This window comes from Pleurodeles waltl, chromosome 11, assembly GCF_031143425.1.
Source record: "Pleurodeles waltl isolate 20211129_DDA chromosome 11, aPleWal1.hap1.20221129, whole genome shotgun sequence".
Taxonomy (NCBI): domain Eukaryota; kingdom Metazoa; phylum Chordata; class Amphibia; order Caudata; family Salamandridae; genus Pleurodeles; species Pleurodeles waltl.
The window spans coordinates 536822926-536840031 of NC_090450.1; the positions used below are offsets into that span (position 1 = coordinate 536822926).

The 17106-nt window shown below is 43.7% G+C and overlaps 1 protein-coding gene across 2 annotated transcripts in view; it reads left to right on the forward strand.

Moving 5' to 3' along the window:
- Positions 1-17106, forward strand: part of DDHD2 (DDHD domain containing 2) — a 440822-nt gene that overhangs the window by 363764 nt on the left and 59952 nt on the right. For both annotated transcript variants that reach the window (XM_069213949.1, XM_069213948.1), the window contains exon 16: positions 10202-10370. In XM_069213949.1, the coding sequence (XP_069070050.1) occupies positions 10202-10370 (169 nt within the window). The remainder of the gene's footprint in view (positions 1-10201; positions 10371-17106) is intronic.

Genomic DNA, 17106 nt, shown 5'->3' on the forward strand with positions numbered 1-17106 from the left:
CCTTGCCCTGCTTGTTGCACTACCATGTTGCAGTGGTGTCCATCCACTATCATATTGCAGTGGTGTTCGTGAGTGCCTGCACCAGACCTCCTTTGATGGTGGGTAGGAAGGCCTTTAACAGCAAGCAAATCTCTCTCAACTCCAAAAAACTGATGCGGAGTTGAGTGTCCACTGGAGACCGGAAGCCTTTGTTCTCCACCTTACTCAGCTGGCCTCCCCAACCCAGCGGTGATGCATCCAGGACCACAGTCAGTTGTGGGTGGGGTAAGGAGAGGGGCCTGCGACTGACCCAATCGCGGTCCGGTAGCCTCCACTCAATATCTTTCTCAGTCTGCTCTGAAATCTGGATACAATCAAACAGATTTCGCTGATGTGGTGCCTACTGGGATTGGAGGTTCCACTGCAAAGCCTGCCTGTGCCACTTGGGGCGTTTGGCTAGGAGGATACAGGAGACCAACAACTCCAAAAGCCTCAGGGTCATCCATACTGAGAAACAGGACAAAGGCCCAAAAATCTGGATTATTGCTTGAATGTTCTGGACTCCCTGCTCTAAGGAAAAGGCTCAAAACATACCATATCCAGAATGACTCAGATGAATGGAAGCAAATGCGAAGGGCAGGTGAGACTTTGGCATTTTGATAGTGAACCCCAGTGATGTTATCAGGTTTGCCGTCATCTGGAGGTAGTTGACCAGTGCACTGGATGAGCCTTCAACAGCCAAGCATTGGAATAGACGAAGACTGGTACCCTCAATCTCCAAAGGTGTGCTGCGATTCCCCCCCCATCACTTTCATGAACACCCAAGGGGCTATGGTGAGGCCAAAGGGGAGCACTGCAATTAAATATGCTCCTGGCTCACCTTGATCCGCTGGTAGCGCCTGTGGACCTGCGGAACAGCAATGCGAAAATAAGGATCCTGCAGGTCCAACTCCAATATCCATTCTACAGGTGCCAGGGCTTATTGGACCTGGACTAGACTCGGCATCTTGAATTTGTCCTTCCACAGGAAGGTGTTAAGAGGGCAAAGAAATAAAATAGGACAAATACCTCTGTCCTTCTGCACAAGGAAGTGGCAGGAGCAACACCCAGCTCCTGATTCTGAGGCTGGAAGTCTCTCTGTGGCCCCTTTATACAAAGGCCTACACTTCCTGCTGTAAGACGGACAGATTGTCCTCCATTAGCCACCTTGAAGGCAGTGGAGGGTGCAGCAGTATCCAAAGAAATAGAAGCTCATAGGCCCAATGGATAATTTGGGCACTTGTCTATAGTGATGGCCAGCCACCATTGGAGGAAATATTGGATCCTGCCTCCAATAAGGTGGCTGTGTGTTGGCCAGGACACACTAAGCGTTTTTGTGGCCGCTGGAGTTGCTGGGGACTGAGCTTCCGGTTGTCTCTGAGAACATCAGTGGCTTTGGCCAGGAGGCATCTGGTACTAGTGGAATGGAAAGCCTCCATAAGCCACAGGGAGGGCAATCTTGCTGATGAAATTGCAGTTTGGAAGCAGAAAGGCCTAAGAACGTGCTGTGGCTCAGCTTTGCTTGAACAATTCCAAGGCTGAGAATGCTCTGTCGCCGAAAAGGTGAGAGCCATCAAACAGCATGTAAATAAGGGAGGCCTAAACATCCATGAAGACGCCCGAAGACCTCATCCATGCATGGCACAAAAGAGCACATTGGTACCCAATGCACATCCTAAACAATCAGTTGTGTTCAATTCAGATCTAACTTTACAACAACGCAATTGTCCTGAATAATCTGGATAAAGGGCACCCAAAGATCATCCAGAACAGTCTGTAGAATTTGTGCTACCAGGTCCACAAGGGCATTGCAGCAGCCGAGAAGACAGCTGGCATTTCCTGATCTCAGAGCAAGGCTCATAGAGGAAATTATCCATTTGCCATGGGATTGATTTTGCTGGAGGACGCCTGTACCACCAAACATTCTGCCGTTGGGTGTTGAGTAAGAAAGGTAGGGTTGAGGGGTGCAGGGTGATGGCAGTGAGCGCCTTGGCTGTAAACAGGCAGACCTGAACGAGACTTGGACTGAGTGCCCAAAAGGGTATCTGTAAGGGCCTCATTAAATGGCAATATTGGCTCTGTGGGATCCTGGCCAAGTTGCAAGACTTCCATCAGTACATTAGCTTTGACTATGGTTAGTAGCTGCAAGTCTGAGGTTCCTGCCGCTGTTTATATCACCAGAGCAAAGGAGGTGCTTTTCTCTGTTCCAGAATTTGTGGGGGGACATAAAGCCCGAATCTGGTAAATGTCCAGCCCACTGGTATTTTGAATCCTTCACATGAGTTTTCCACGTCATTTTGAGGAACATAGTCATCCTTGTCATCATAGTTACTGTTACCTGAATATGTGCCGAAACGATTGTCCAATGTCTGAGACCTACCATGTGGTAAGACCAAAGTATTGGAGTCTGAAGTGTTGCTGAGTGGCTAGGTGCTAGTCTGCAATGGGCACTACTTTGGTCACGGTTGTGGTGGATTTGGTTAAGCGTCTGATCACACTGTAGGCCGGACATCCTTACCCTGCATCAGCATTGATGTGCCAGGAACCTGCGCATGTGAAGACGCCGAATCGTGCACCAAAAAAGGTGCTGAACCCGATATGGTTCCAAGCAGTGCAGATGGCACTGAGGGCTTGACCCGCCAGTGGAAGTCTAACTGGAGGAGGCCCATGCGGATCCTTGGAGCCAGAAGGCATGTCAAATGGTGCCAATAAAGTGCCAAATATGGCAGCATGGCCTCCCTGAAGGTCTCTAAAGATGGCATCATCACTGATGGACCTGGACATTCAGGGTGCTTCAGGAGCAAATGTAGAATGGCCCACAATAGAGACTGGGAGTGAGACTAGGAGGCACGCTCATGCCCTTACGCCCTTTCTGGAGACTGAGTGGCAGGAAGAGACTAATTCCCACTGTGACTTCTTGTGCTTTTTGTTTGACTTAATAGAAGACTGTGACAATGATCTGCCATGGGATCAAGACCTTCCTTTCGTCTTCGACCAGTTGCTCATGGAGTTTTCTTGTGTTTGACAACATAGTTTCACCTCCTGGTCCATCTGGGTGCAGTCGCCACAGGCCCTGCATTTGTGATCCAACCCCAGATACTACAAAGAGACTTTGTGAGGGTCCATCACAGACACCTGTTTGCGGCAGGCTCTACATAGTTTAAAACCTGTGGTTTTAGGGGGTGGTATTCGCCCTTGAACACTGGTAGAATTATTATTTTTTAAAGTCTGCTCAAAGACCAGGTAGATGCTTGGGATCCAGGTTGGAAGGCACAAAATTAAAGGAACGGACATGCACAATCAGTAGCCCTGCTCTTACTTTGTTGTGATATGCGATTATCCCAGAAGGGCGATAGAATAGGTCGTCAGTACCTCTCTACTTTTTTGTGTTTAACCAATGTATTAAGGCAATAATTATGTTTTTAAACCAGGTATGTAAACTATGATGATTAAAAGGGTGGTAGATCTATTCTTGATGCCTCAGCGATTTTTTTTCATGGATTATTGTATGTCATAAAGTTAACAATTAAACAGTATACTATGAGAATAAATGTATATGCTGCAGTTGGAAACCGTGCAGTGGTATAGTGATCCCCTCTACCTGTTCCCTTGGTGACTACCCCTCCCCAGACTGCTATCTTGACTCAGCGTTCTCGTTTATTTGCACAGCTGTAATTCTATTAATACATTGTGTCCATTCAAGACTATCATCATGTGCGCCCTTTGATTTTTCGCCAGAATACCTGTAAAGCACTTCTTTGCCTCCTGACACATTTCAAGGACAGACATACCCTAAACCACGATCTGATTTGGAAAACCTGTCATAAGCTTTATGCAGCCAGTAACACTTAAGGATCCATGGATTGAATCCCACACTGCTGATCCTTCCTGATAAAATAAGCTGGGCTCTCACCTCCTCGCTGGCCTACACCAGCACCATCCGCACATGTTTATCTACGACGGATCACTCTTAAATAAGACGCACCCACACTCCAGTGGTCTGCCTCATAATAAACCTGAGACGTGATCAGATCCGCCCTCAATTCACTACACTGGCTTCTTGTCAAAGAGTGAGATCACAATTAACTATACTGCATTTTATCTATAGTTACAGTGCCCCTAGAATAACTCATTGGAATCTTCCAGACAAACCAACTTAAGGAGTTTGAGGTTAGGCTTCTATGTATGTCTTGCTGTCTGGGGCACAGATGCAAATAATATGATGGTGTTTGCTCCAAGTACGGTGGTATTAACTATGAGTGCATGCTTATAGCTTCAGAAAGATTATACCAATGTCTCTGACTCTTTGGGAAACTACCCTATGTACCACACTGCAGTCAGATGCTTACACTTAAACTGTCTTTATTATGCAAGAAAGTCACCAAAACATTGTAAATCCACACCTATATGTTAAAGCATCACATCTCAGTAGTACCAACTCAAGCATCAACCAACCACAATAATTAATCTCTTGAGGAAGGGAAAAGGCAAAAAGGAGGGCCAAACGTGTGGAATCGCAATATGGTAAAAAAAAAGAAAAAAAAAAAAAAAAAAGCACTCTGACTCAACATCATCTTGTAAACCCCATGAAATAACTGATGAGTTAGTCACGTAGCAAGCGATCTATCTGTAAATCAAACCTCTAAGCCCATACTTCATCCTTCATCTCAACATTGCGATCTCTAAAGAAAGTCACTTGCAGATTTAGGTTTTCTAAATGTGTGAACCGTACATAGCACATCACCCCGAGTTGCATGTGGTACCAGAGTGAAACTCCCATGTGACATTGCCTAAAACCTTTTTTATGCTCTGAGGTTCTTTTCTTTTTGTAGTGGGGCCACTGATATACATTAACACCAGGTTTTTGCTGCTTCTGAATTTTTGATTCTGTATTTTTAATGCCCTTTTGGGAAACAAGTTTACATTGTTTCTGGATTCCCAAATCCACAAACATAGTTCCAGCATTTTTTTCTCGTGCCAGTAGCTGCAGCACTATACAGGTGTGTAGCATGGATAGAACAGGCAAGGCCTACAACCTGCTGGAAATGAACTGTTAGTAACTTGGTGTCTTTAGATTCATAATTAGTAGGCTCCCAATGATCTAGAGCTTTTCCGCCAGTGCAACACTATCAAATAACTTGACTTTGCATTTCAAGTGGATTAAGAAAGAAACTGAAGTGTTTAAACTAATACTGCTGCATGTCATTCTGAAGATCAAGTTCTCCCATGCCTCACTGTTTGTGCATCCCTTGCTTTCACTTCCTCCAAACAACCCAAAAGAAAGGTAATCATGTACTTAGTGTTATGTGTAGTGACACTAACGTCGTTCAGGAAGTGGCACTTGTAAGAAAGTACCCTTTTTTGGCATGGTTACCCCCAATTTTTGCCTGCTATCAGTATGCTTCAACTGTTTTCACTGGGATCCTGCTAACCAGGACCCCAGTGATTGTGCTCTCTCCCTTTAAATTTGGCTGCCTAGGACTTTGCACACCACACAACTGGCATACTGGTGCCCCTTTACAAGTCCCTAGTATATGGAACTTAGGTACCTAGAGCATTGTGGCACCAGGGGTTCACCATGGGCTGCAGCATGTCACCCATGGGAGCCCATGCAAAATGTGTCTGCAGACCTGCCATTGCAGCCTGCGTGAAAAGGTGCATGAACCCTTTCACCACAGGTCACTGCAAGTCAACCCTATGGTAGGCCCTCCCAGCCCACAGGGCAAGATGAAGAGGTGCTGCTTCGAACTCCAGTTCCATTGCACTGGACTTTGTAGGTACGGGGAAGCTATTTTACCTGTGTACTGGTCACAGGTCACTAAATAATGGTAACTCCAAACCCTGGGCATGTTTGGTATCAAACATGTCGGAATCATACCTCAATACTGTTGCCAATATTGGTTGTATAATTCCATGCACTTCGGGGGCTCCTTAGAGGATACCTCAGTATTACTAATACCAGCCTTCCAAGGTTTTCCAGGCAGCCCTTGCTGCTCCCACCCCTCAGACAGGTTTCTGCCATCCTGCTGCTTGACCAGCTCAAGCAGGGGAAGGCAGAAATAAGGATTTCCTGTGGGAGAGGGAGGCAACACCCTCTCCCTTGGAAATCAGCGTTACAAGGCTTGGGAGACAACCGCCCCAAGCCACCGGTTTGCTTTGAAGGGCACATTTGGTGCCCTCCTTGCATAAACCGATTTCCCGGTTCCCCAGTCCCTGCTTTGACGTGAAACTGGACAAAGGAAAGGGGAGTGACCACTCCCCTGTCCACCACCACCCCAGGGGTGGTGCCCAGAGCTCCTCCAGGTGGCCACGCAATTCTGCCATCTTGAAACCAAGATGTGCAAAGGCCCCTGGGCGCATCTGAGTGGCCAGGTCAGGCAGGTGACGTCAGAGCCCCCCTCCTGATAGGTGGTCACCTTACTAGGTGATCAAACCCCCTTTAAGGGCTATTTAGGGACTCCCTTGCAGGTGGGTCCTCAGATTTGACGTGCAAGACTCCACCAGGACTCCTCTGCATCGTTTACTTCGTCTTCTGGCCACTGGAACCGCAACTGAACTCTTCAGGAACAGACAAGCTGCAACTTTGGTGACAACTTCGCTTTGCAACATTGTTTCTCTGGCTCCTTCCAGCAACTGCAACATTTCCCCAGCAGTTTATCCTCTGGGGTCAATGAGAGTTCAGCCTCCACCAAGAAGCAAGAAGGAATCTCCCTTAGAGTGAAGGAGTCACTCCCCTGCATCTGCAGGCACCAACTGCAACGACAACAGGCTTTGTGGATCTGCTCTCCACTGGAACCTGCATCTGAGGTGGTGGTCTGGAGTGGTCCCCTTGGTCCACTCTGCCAGCTGTCGAACTTGGGAGAGGGTAAGCCCTTGCCTCCTCTTGCAGGACAGTACCCCTGTGCACCGCGACTCCTGCAGCTACCAAGACTTGTTTGCTCCTGTTCCAAGGGATCTTCAGGCTCCGTGTAGCCCCAGCCTCAAGCACTTCTTCCTGCCAAGCACAGCCTCCTCTCTGCTGCTACAGCTACGTGGAGCTCCTCTTCAGGTGGGCTGACTGGGCCTCACCGTGACTTACTTTACTTGCTGCCAGTGGGGGCTGCAACTGGTTCTGTTGGCTCTCCCGACTGCTGAGGGTCACTTCGGAATCCCCTCCAAGGGTTGAGTCCCCGTGGCCTTGCTGGTCCTCTTCAGCCTTGCACCTCTTCTTTTGCTTCTCCTGCATTTGCCAAGGCGTGTTGGTGGTTCTCCAGCACCACTGACCATCTGCAACCCGACCACCGATGTGGGACACCATCTGCACCGCTCCAAGGACTCCTCTTCAGCTCCTGGGCTCCACAGCTGGTCTTCTTCATCCCCCCGTCGACCTGGTTCTTCATCCACAGAAGGGTAGGTTATAGCTCCTGCCCCCACTGGACACTCCGTGGACTGGACTCTGTCCCCTTCTTTTGCAGGTCCTCTCCTTCGAGAATCTACCATTGGTTTCTTCTAGACTGGTCCTGTTCTTGATAATCCTTTTTTTATGTCCTCCTGTTAGTTCTTGAGAAACAGGTACTTACCTCTGCCCTCCTGGTCGTTGGGGGTCACTCTGGTACTCTCCTCTTGGGGTTCCTAGTTCCTCCAGCTCCCCTCTAACAACTCCACATCCTTGGGTGGGGGGACTGTATCTCGCATTCCACTTTCTTAATATATGGTTTGGCCCTCCCCTAGGGCCCTCACTGCTTGTTGTTTCTATGCTATTTTCTGATTTATATTGTGTGTGTGTGTGTGTGTATATATATATATATAGTGTATACTTACCACCAGTTGGGACACTGCCTATAAGTAATCTAGTGTTGTGTTACTCTAATAAAGTACCTCAATTTTGTGTTTTTTCATGTGTGACAGGTTGATGTGTGACTATAATGGTTTTGCATAAGCTTTGCCTGTCTCCTAGATAAGTCTGAGCTGTTCATCCACAGCTACCTCTAGAGAGCCTTGGCTTCCTACACACTGCCTACACTTCACTAATAGGGGATACCTGGAGCTGGTATAAGGTGACAACACCATAGGTATCCACCACACACTAGGCCAGCTTCCTACAGCACCAACATTGTTCAGGAAGTCAGGTGTAGGTTTCTCTGTTTGTCAAGGGCTTTAGGAAAGGGCCATTTCAGACCTTCTTGATCCTTGGTGTCATGAGGAAGATGGCTGATATGGGAGGAAAAACATTTTCTTTCATGATCCTTTACTCTTATTTTCTTTAGGTGGGATAACTTGTCAAATGTCCACAAAGTTTAAACACATTGTGTTTTATTGGAAACCACTGCACTTAAAGGATCAGACTCAGGTAGTAGTTTTTTTTTTTCAGGGACCTCACCTCCCAGCTGCAGCAGAGAGCAAGCAACTTTGGGGCAGTTCCACCCAATCCTAGTCTTATAGTTTTAACTCTCTCAGCCACTACTTTGCCACATGGGTCAACCACAGAGTACAGGACACCTGTAGGTCGAGTTACCTTTGTGATGCTATGGACTGCAGAAAGTGGTTTCCCGCTCCTTCCCTCGTGGTATAAATATGCTGCTCAATGGGACTTCCATATTTAAAGCTATTTGAGTGACAAAAAATGGAGCAGCTGACAATTTATTACTCAAAGTATTACCGGGTACCATGGGAATTACAGCTATGAATATTATGTATTATCCATGTATAGGCTTTCCAAATTGATAAACTCTTTTTTATATCACTGCTGGCAACCTCCCTAATTTATTGAGGTGATCACTGCTGAAAATCTTGCATGAGGTGGCCAGTACTGTAATCTTGTCTGAAATGGTCACTATTACAACACTAATAATGTTAGCAGTTCAGGATGTTTTCCATTGAACATAAGTAGCTCTGATTACAGAAAATGTTAGAGACCCTGATCCACATTGAGCCTATATTACACCTAAAAGAGTCAACAAAGTCTACCCTGGGGTGTAGGATAGCTGCCATAGATGCAGAGAAGCAGAGGTGGATTTTTATAACATGCTTTATGCCTGCAACAACTGTGAGAACACACTAGGAAATTATTATAGAACCACTTAAGGTAGGCACAAATAGATTACACGCCAGAGATATGCTTGATAGGCTGTTATCCACGTCCCACAAACAGAAGGGCCACCTACAGATTAATAGATTTAGCCTTAGTATTTGCTAAAAGACATGTGGCAATGCACTGGAAGGCAAGTGAAGAACATAGTATTTTCAGATGCCAACATGAAATGCTGCTACCCATGGAAACAAAAAAGGGATTGAGAAAACCCAAGTTTCTGCAAGCCCACTATACAATCACAGCTGAATTTAAAACTGTTAACACCAATAATGAGTAAAATTTGCACATTACAATAATAGTTGTGTTAAAAAAAAAAAACTAGGAGAGGGCAACCAGAATATAGAATCACATGAGAAATTGAGAGACCACAATTAGACAAGCGGGTAGCCAGTGGCCCCTAGTTGAGTAAGAACAACATGGTCAGCATCTGGGTTAAAAGTACAGGAACAGAGTCCTGAGACTGGCTACCAAGTGAAGTTAACATAGTTGTTTTTGTTTATGTTTTAGAATTGTGATTGTTTTAACATAAAGAAATCGTAGCAAGAAAATATTGAAACAGGAATTTTAGTAAAAGAACAAGATGACAATTTACTGATCTGTTACACTACAACATATCTCTATAATGCATCAAACAGCTTTGTAAAACAATAAAATATTTGTTGTGTTTAAAAAAAAAAAAAAAAAGCATTTGTTGGTAAGAGTTTACTGGCTTAATGCGCCTGCTGCAGATTTAATAACTTGAGTTGTGAAGGGCCAGGTGTAGGTAGGACTTACTCAGACCGTCCTTCACTGATTAAGGCAGTTGTTATAAACCTATTCTTAATGGTATTACATGCATATTGGCCTTACATCCTGCATAAGTACAACTTATTTATTTTTCTTTATTGAAGTAAAAGTTCCACACAACAAGTACCTCCTCCGACTATTTCTTGCACTATTGCATACTGGTGGAAGGGGTTTGCTTTCTGACATCAGAATCTGTTGAACTTTAGACTACTGCAAGTAATAAAGTCAAGTAACAATTATAAACAGGCATTCAAGAGCAATGGGAACCTTTGTTAAAATATTTAACTACCTGATACAGTGACTACTAAACTTCTCTGTTTTTCACAGATGTTGACTTGAAAGTGGAAGAGGCTGCTTCTCCAGAGAAGGAGGAAACACCACAAATAAATGTTGGCATGTTGAATGCAGGACAGCGATTTGACTATGTGCTGCAGGAGACACCAATTGAAAGCTTTAATGAATATTTGTTTGCCCTACAAAGCCATCTTTGCTACTGGTAAGTCCTTCACTGTAGCCTCATTCTTTAGAATGTCAATTTTGCCCATTTTCTGTAATACCATACTTGTTGGTCAGTTCATTTCAGTTGCAACACAGGGTAATTTCTCAGTTTGCAATTCTTTAATCTGAAGATATTTTTGTAGGAACTAAACACTGAACTATGGAAACACACGTCAACAGACTATGTTGTGGTGGGAAGCCACGCGTCTCAAGATTCAGAATCCAGAAAATAGTTCTCAGTCTCTGATCCTTTTCCCTCCTTCAGCAGGAGGGTAAAAAAAGAACCTTGTATTCTAGACGTGGAAGAGAAGAAGCCCATGTATGTCTATATTTTCATTTCCTTGCAACTCTACTTAATTTCTAGATGTACTGTTCTTTTGTGACGTCTGGCTGTGTCCATTGATTAGGAGTGTTACTTGGTGTCTTGCAGAATCATAATTGCCAAATAGTTACCCATTAGAAAATAAAAATATTTATTGTGCAGTTTATAACTGTACACTTCCTATAAGCTACCTCTAGTTATAATAAAGTAAGAGCAGCACAATTTATCTCTCCTAGATTGGAAACAAAAAATATGTATTGTCCACCATTGCTAAAGAACTAGGCTCGGGCTCCTGGGCGAAATAAAAAACAATATTTGCTTGTTGGAGGCAAATAAGGAACTCTAAAGAGAAACAAAAGACAATAAATAGGCTAAAAATTGAGTCTTCAGCAGGAGCATGAACCAGGAGAACGGGAATTTTGTAATCAAGCAAAGACAGTGGAAAAGTCCAACATCAAAGTTAGGATGACAGTCATAAAAGTGTTGTTAATTGTTAGCAGTTGAAACAAAAATAACAAGCAGTGGTGCAGTTATGAGATTCAAAACAAACTTGTGATGTTGGGCCTAGTCAAAGAGCTGATGCGTAAAGTTTAAGAAATTGTACAAATATAAGAAATAGGCATTGCAAGATATGAGAGGAGAGCACAGTATTATTGTGGTCTAGCAGGTGCATCACGTCCTTCTTGGTGATTGATTCTTCTATACACCGGTGTGGCTTTGAAGATTTAAGCAAACTGCATTTGCCATTGTTACAGGTGCACATAATATCTTTTTCTTATTCAAAAAACTCTGCTCAACAAGAACATCTGCTAACAGGTATGGCCTACAAAATGCTTAATTTCTGGAAGCATTATTGGTTTATGTAGGTTTCCACAAATGCTAAAATTGAGCGCTACCTATGGAGAGTTCCTCCGCGCAAAGTGTAATTGCTCTGAAGATGATGAATTTGACCATCAAGCTGCAGAGATGTATCTGAGGTTCAAGGACAGGGGTTATCCTGAAAAGGTTCTGGATGATGCTCTGAATAGAGCTTCAGAGAAGAAAAAGGAAGATTTTATTAGTAGTCAAGAAGAGGAAATCAAAGAGTACTAACCACTCTGAAACTACAAGATATATAATGGACTACCACAGATCAAATTATCAAATAAAAAAGCTTCTTGAACAAAACGGGAGAATCCTTAGGATGGATGAAACTCCTAAAGAACTACTACCTGAACATCCAAATGTAACCTATAGAAAAACAGCATCATTAGAGGACCACCTGACAAGTAGCCATGTGACAACTTGTAAGGCTGAGAAGGTGAAGACATCTAACTGGCTATTGTGCAAAAAGAAGGGGTTTTGGAGATGTCAAAAACGTAAAGCATGCTTGTATGGACAACATAAAACCCATTTTGAGCTTCACCATAGTCAAAGACAGGAGATAAAGGAATGATAACTTGCGACATGACACATGTCTTCTGTGTGCTTGAATGCAGATGTGGGAAAAAGTACATAGGAAGTGCTGTCAATAAATTGAAGTTATGCATATTACAACACCTACATGCTATTAAGAACAAGGATTTCAAATACGCAGTGGCCACGCACATATGGGAGAAACATAATGGGAGCGTGGATGATGTTAAGGTCAATGGTATACTGCATGTCACTAGAAGACCAAGAGGAAATGATAAAGAGTTGACCCTGAGAAGTATTGAATTAAGATGGGTTGTTTTGATGGGGACAGAGTACCCATGTTGTCTTAATGCAGATGCTGAGCTTAACGTCCATCTATAGTATCTCCTGGTAGTATGAACAAAAAGAGCAGTTGTCGCAGAAATTCTTGATCTATTTCTCTCTGCACTCAGAATTCTGAACAATTGTAATTAACTTTGAGTTTCTAATGGCTTAAGGATTTACCACCTTGTTTTTAAATTCAAATGGCAGTTAATTGGTTCTTAGAAATGTTTCCTTGATTGTGTATTGCAATTTATGAAAGCAGATTGCATTACATGAAGATATTTGAACTAAGCATTTGCACTTGTGTGGAAGATAGGCTATTTTGAATGAAGCATTCTCTCTTTACGAAGTAAAAGTATTGTTGCATTCTGTGGAAAGTATAATTGTAATCTTATTGTGGGTCATGAGCAATAGTTGAGGTCAATAGGCAATATGATAATGGAATGAAAAGTGACAGCCGGGCCATTCTCACATGGAACGCTATGGGTACTTCAATGAGTTGAACTGTACTTTACAAGTATCATATCAGACAGTCCTATAGTCTATATATTAGCAATGCATGTAGTAATTTAGGAATGGACATTGCACCATATAGACTAGAGACATACAATGGAATGAATAATGACAGCTCGGTCTTTTTTACATGGAATTTTATAGGTACTTTAATGAGATGAACTGTACTTTATAAGTATTGTGCCAAATAGCCCCATACTCCATGTATTAGCAATGCATGTGGTAATTTAGGAATGGATGTTGCACTATATGAGGATATTTAAAGTAAGTATTTGCACTTTAGTGGAAGATGAGTTGCAATTAATTTATCACTCGACACCTTATGAAGTAGAAAGAATGTTGTACTTTATGGAATGCATGTGGCATTTTAGATGTACGTCTGAATGGGTGGCATTTAGACTTTAATGTTGGGTGGGTTGTATGTTAAATACGTCCATGTGAAATCACAAGTGTAACTCTAAATGAGCAAGGTACACATGCATTAGAAAATAGAGTTATCGCGGTTTAAGACAACCATATGCCTCGTCTCTATGAGAAGTAAATAGCATGTGGCACTTTCTGTTTACCGCACTTGACAATTTAAATATATATCACAACAGAGGAAACAGGACGAATTTGTGGGCAAAGAACTATATAAGGTACTTTTGCCCCTAGAAGAATGTTACAGAGAAGAGAAAGGGGCAAACGTTTTGTTGAACTAATAATGCCATTAGGAATAGGGAGCAAGTAGATTGGGGTCTGATGAAAAAATCATAATCAGTGTATATTCATGAAATGTGCATTTCGTGAAGAGTTAAAATGAAATTGTGGTTATAACATATATGCTTCATATAATGGTACTTCACTGTTATATTGGGTGAAAATGTCATGTATAGTCTGTCCACTTTTTTATATTGTCTTATGCATCAACAAATTATTGGAATTCCAAAATGGCAGATGATGTTGGACAGAATAACATGACTTCGAGCAGTCTAGCCGCTCTTTTAAAAAGGTGGCGGTTAATGGGCTCTGTGCTTTTGAATAGACACACTGTATACTAGAACTTTGTGACCCAGTCGAAGACTATGGCCGAAATGCATAGGTCATGTTTCACACTGTTGCACTTTAACCCCTTCGCTGCCAGGCCTTTTCCCCTCCTGTGCCGAGCCTTTTTTTTGGCTATTTGGGGCAGTTCGCGCTTAGGCCCTCATAACTTTTTGTTCACATAAGCTACCCTCACCAAATTTGCGTCCTTTTTTTCCAACATTCTAGGGATTCTAGAGGTACCCAGACTTTGTGGGTTCCCCTGAAGGAGACCAAGAAATTAGCCAAAAAGAGTGAAAATTTCGTTTAAAAAAAAAAAAAAAATGGGAAAAAGGGGCTGCAGAAGGCGGCTCGTGTTTTTTTCCCCTGAAAATGGCATCAACAAAGGGTTTACGGTGGTAAAATCACCATCTTCCCAGCTTTCAGGAGCAGGCAGACTTGAATTAGAAAACCCAATTTTTCAACACAATTTTGACATTTTACTGGGACCTACCCCATTTTTACTATTTTCTGTGCTTTCAGCCTCCTTCCAGTTAGTAACCAGAATGGGTATGAAACCAATACTGGATCCAGAAAGCTAAACATTTCTGAAAAGTAGACAAAATTCTGAATTCAGCAAGGGGTAATTTGTGTAGATCCTACAAGTGTTTCCTACAGAACATAACAGCTGAAATAAAAGAATATTGAAACTGAGGTGAAAAAAACAGCAATTTTTCTCCACGTTTTACTCAGTAACTTTTTCCTGCGATGTCAGATTTTTGAAAGCAATATACCGTTACGTCAGCTGGACTCTTCTGGTTGCGGGGATATATAGGGCTTGTAGGTTCATCAAGAACCCTAGGTACCCAGAGCCAATAAATGAGCTGCACCTTGCAATGGGTTTTCATTCTATACCGGGTATACAGCAATTCATTTGCTGAAATATAAAAAGTGAGAAATTGGTATCAAGAAAACCTTTGTATTTCCAAAATGGGCACAAGATAAGGTGTTGAGAAGCAGTGGTTATTTGCACATCTCTGAATTCCGGGGTGCCCATACTAGCATGTGAATTACAGGGCATTTCTCAAGTAGACGTCTTTTTTACACACTGTCTTACATTTGGAAGGACAAAATGTAGAGAAAGACAAGGGGCAATTACACTTGTTTTGCTATTCTATGCTCCCCCATGTCTCCCGATAAAAATGGTACCTCACTTGCGTGGGTAGGCCTAGCGTCGGCGACAGGAACTTCCCCAAAACACAACGTGGACACATCACATTTTTACAAAGAAAACAGAGCTGTTTTTTGCAAAGTGCCTAGCTGTGGATTTTGGCCTCTAGCTCAGCCGGCACCTAGGGAAACCTAGCAAACCTGCGCAGTTTTGAAAACTAGACACCTAGGGGAATCCAAGATGGGGTGACTTGTCGGGCTCTGACCATGTACTGTTACCCAGAATCCTTTGCAAACCTCAAAATTTAGCCAAAAAACACTTTTTTCTCTCATTTCGGTGACAGAAAGTTCTGGAATCAGAGAGGAGCCACAAATTTCCTTCCACCCAGCGTTCCCCCAAGACTCCCGATAAAAATGGTACCTCACTTGTGGGGGTAGGCCTAGCGCCCGCGACAGGAAAAGCCCCAAAACACAATGTGGACACATCAAAATGATCAAATACAAAACTACCGGTTTTTGCGGGGGGCACCTGCGTTTTTGGTCTTGGGCTAAGCAGCCTTCTAGGGAAACCTACTAAACCCAAACATTTCTGAAAACTAGACACCCAAGGGAGTCCAGTGAGGTGTGACTTGCGTGGATCCCCCAATTTTTTCTTACCCAGAATCCTCAGCAAACCTCAAATTTAGCTAAAAAAAATCACATTTTTCCCACATTTCTGTGTGGGATGACCGCACTGGGACAAATTTCATATCACCCAATGTTCCCCTCAGTCTCCCGGTAAAAATGATACCTCATTTGTGTAGGTGGGCCAAGTGCTTGTGAAAGAGAAGAGCCAAAAACATGTCGATATTGAGGGGGAATCAAAGGGGGTCCAAAAGAGCAGTTTGCAAAAAAACATTTTTAGGCTGACAACTGCAGCAGAATTTTTATTGGTATAGATGAGACAATGCTGGGTGGTAGGAATTTTGTGGATTCCTGCAGATTCCGGAAGGTTCCATCACAAAAGTGGGAAAAATGTGTGATTTCCAGCAAAGTTGGAGGTTTGCAGGGCTTTGTGGGTACAAAAATGGTGCGGGGTGCATGTGAAACACCACCCTGGAATCACCCAGATGTTTAGTTTTCAGATGTGTCTAGGTCTTGTGGATTTTTCTACATGGCAGCGTCCCAAAGTCCATAAAGTGCAGCCCTCACCATTCCAAGTGGGACGATTTTGAGAGCTAGCCAAGCTCTCATGGCCCAAATGTAAAACCAAAACCCAAAATAATCAAATGTCTTCTTGCTTGCTGTGGGATAAGATGTTTTAGAGTGCGGGGGAGAGCTGAAAGACTGTTACCCCCTTCAGTTGGCATGGGGGCATAACCAGGTCCATACTGGTTGGTAGCCACCACCCCAATATATATATATTTTTTTAATTCCCTGGGATCTAGTAGACTTTCTGACCCCCCCCCCCCCGGGGTGTGGATCAGGGGTAATTGCTCCATCTGCCCACTGGTGGGCAGAACAACTTTGGCCCCATTTATTTGGGGTGGGGGTATGGCCATACCCCCCCCCACCCTCTTATTTTGGAGGAAAAAAAAACTTCCCTGGTCTCTGGTGGGCTTTCTGCCTCCAAGGGGTGCAGCTATGGCCAACAGTAATGTGCCCCCATGGGGAGCGACCCTTACTCAAGGGGCTGCCCCCCTAAAGAAAACACACGCATACACACACACACCAATCCCTGGTGCCTAAGTGGTTTCTGCCACCTTTGGGGGCAGATTGGCCTAACAAAAATCTATGATTCAAGACGGCCTGCAAGTAGCTAAACTAATCATTCGCTGTGGCATGAATACTACTGAGTCTGTGGGTCGGACAAATGTCTCTTCAGTTGCACTGCATTGCCGTGCTTGGTTACTCGCCTCTGGATTTACTGAGGCGGTTCAAGCCACATTTATTGATATGCCTTTTGATGGTGCCCATTTATTTGGTGGACAGGCTGACTCCGCTTTAATGCGTTTTTGTGACAGTAGGG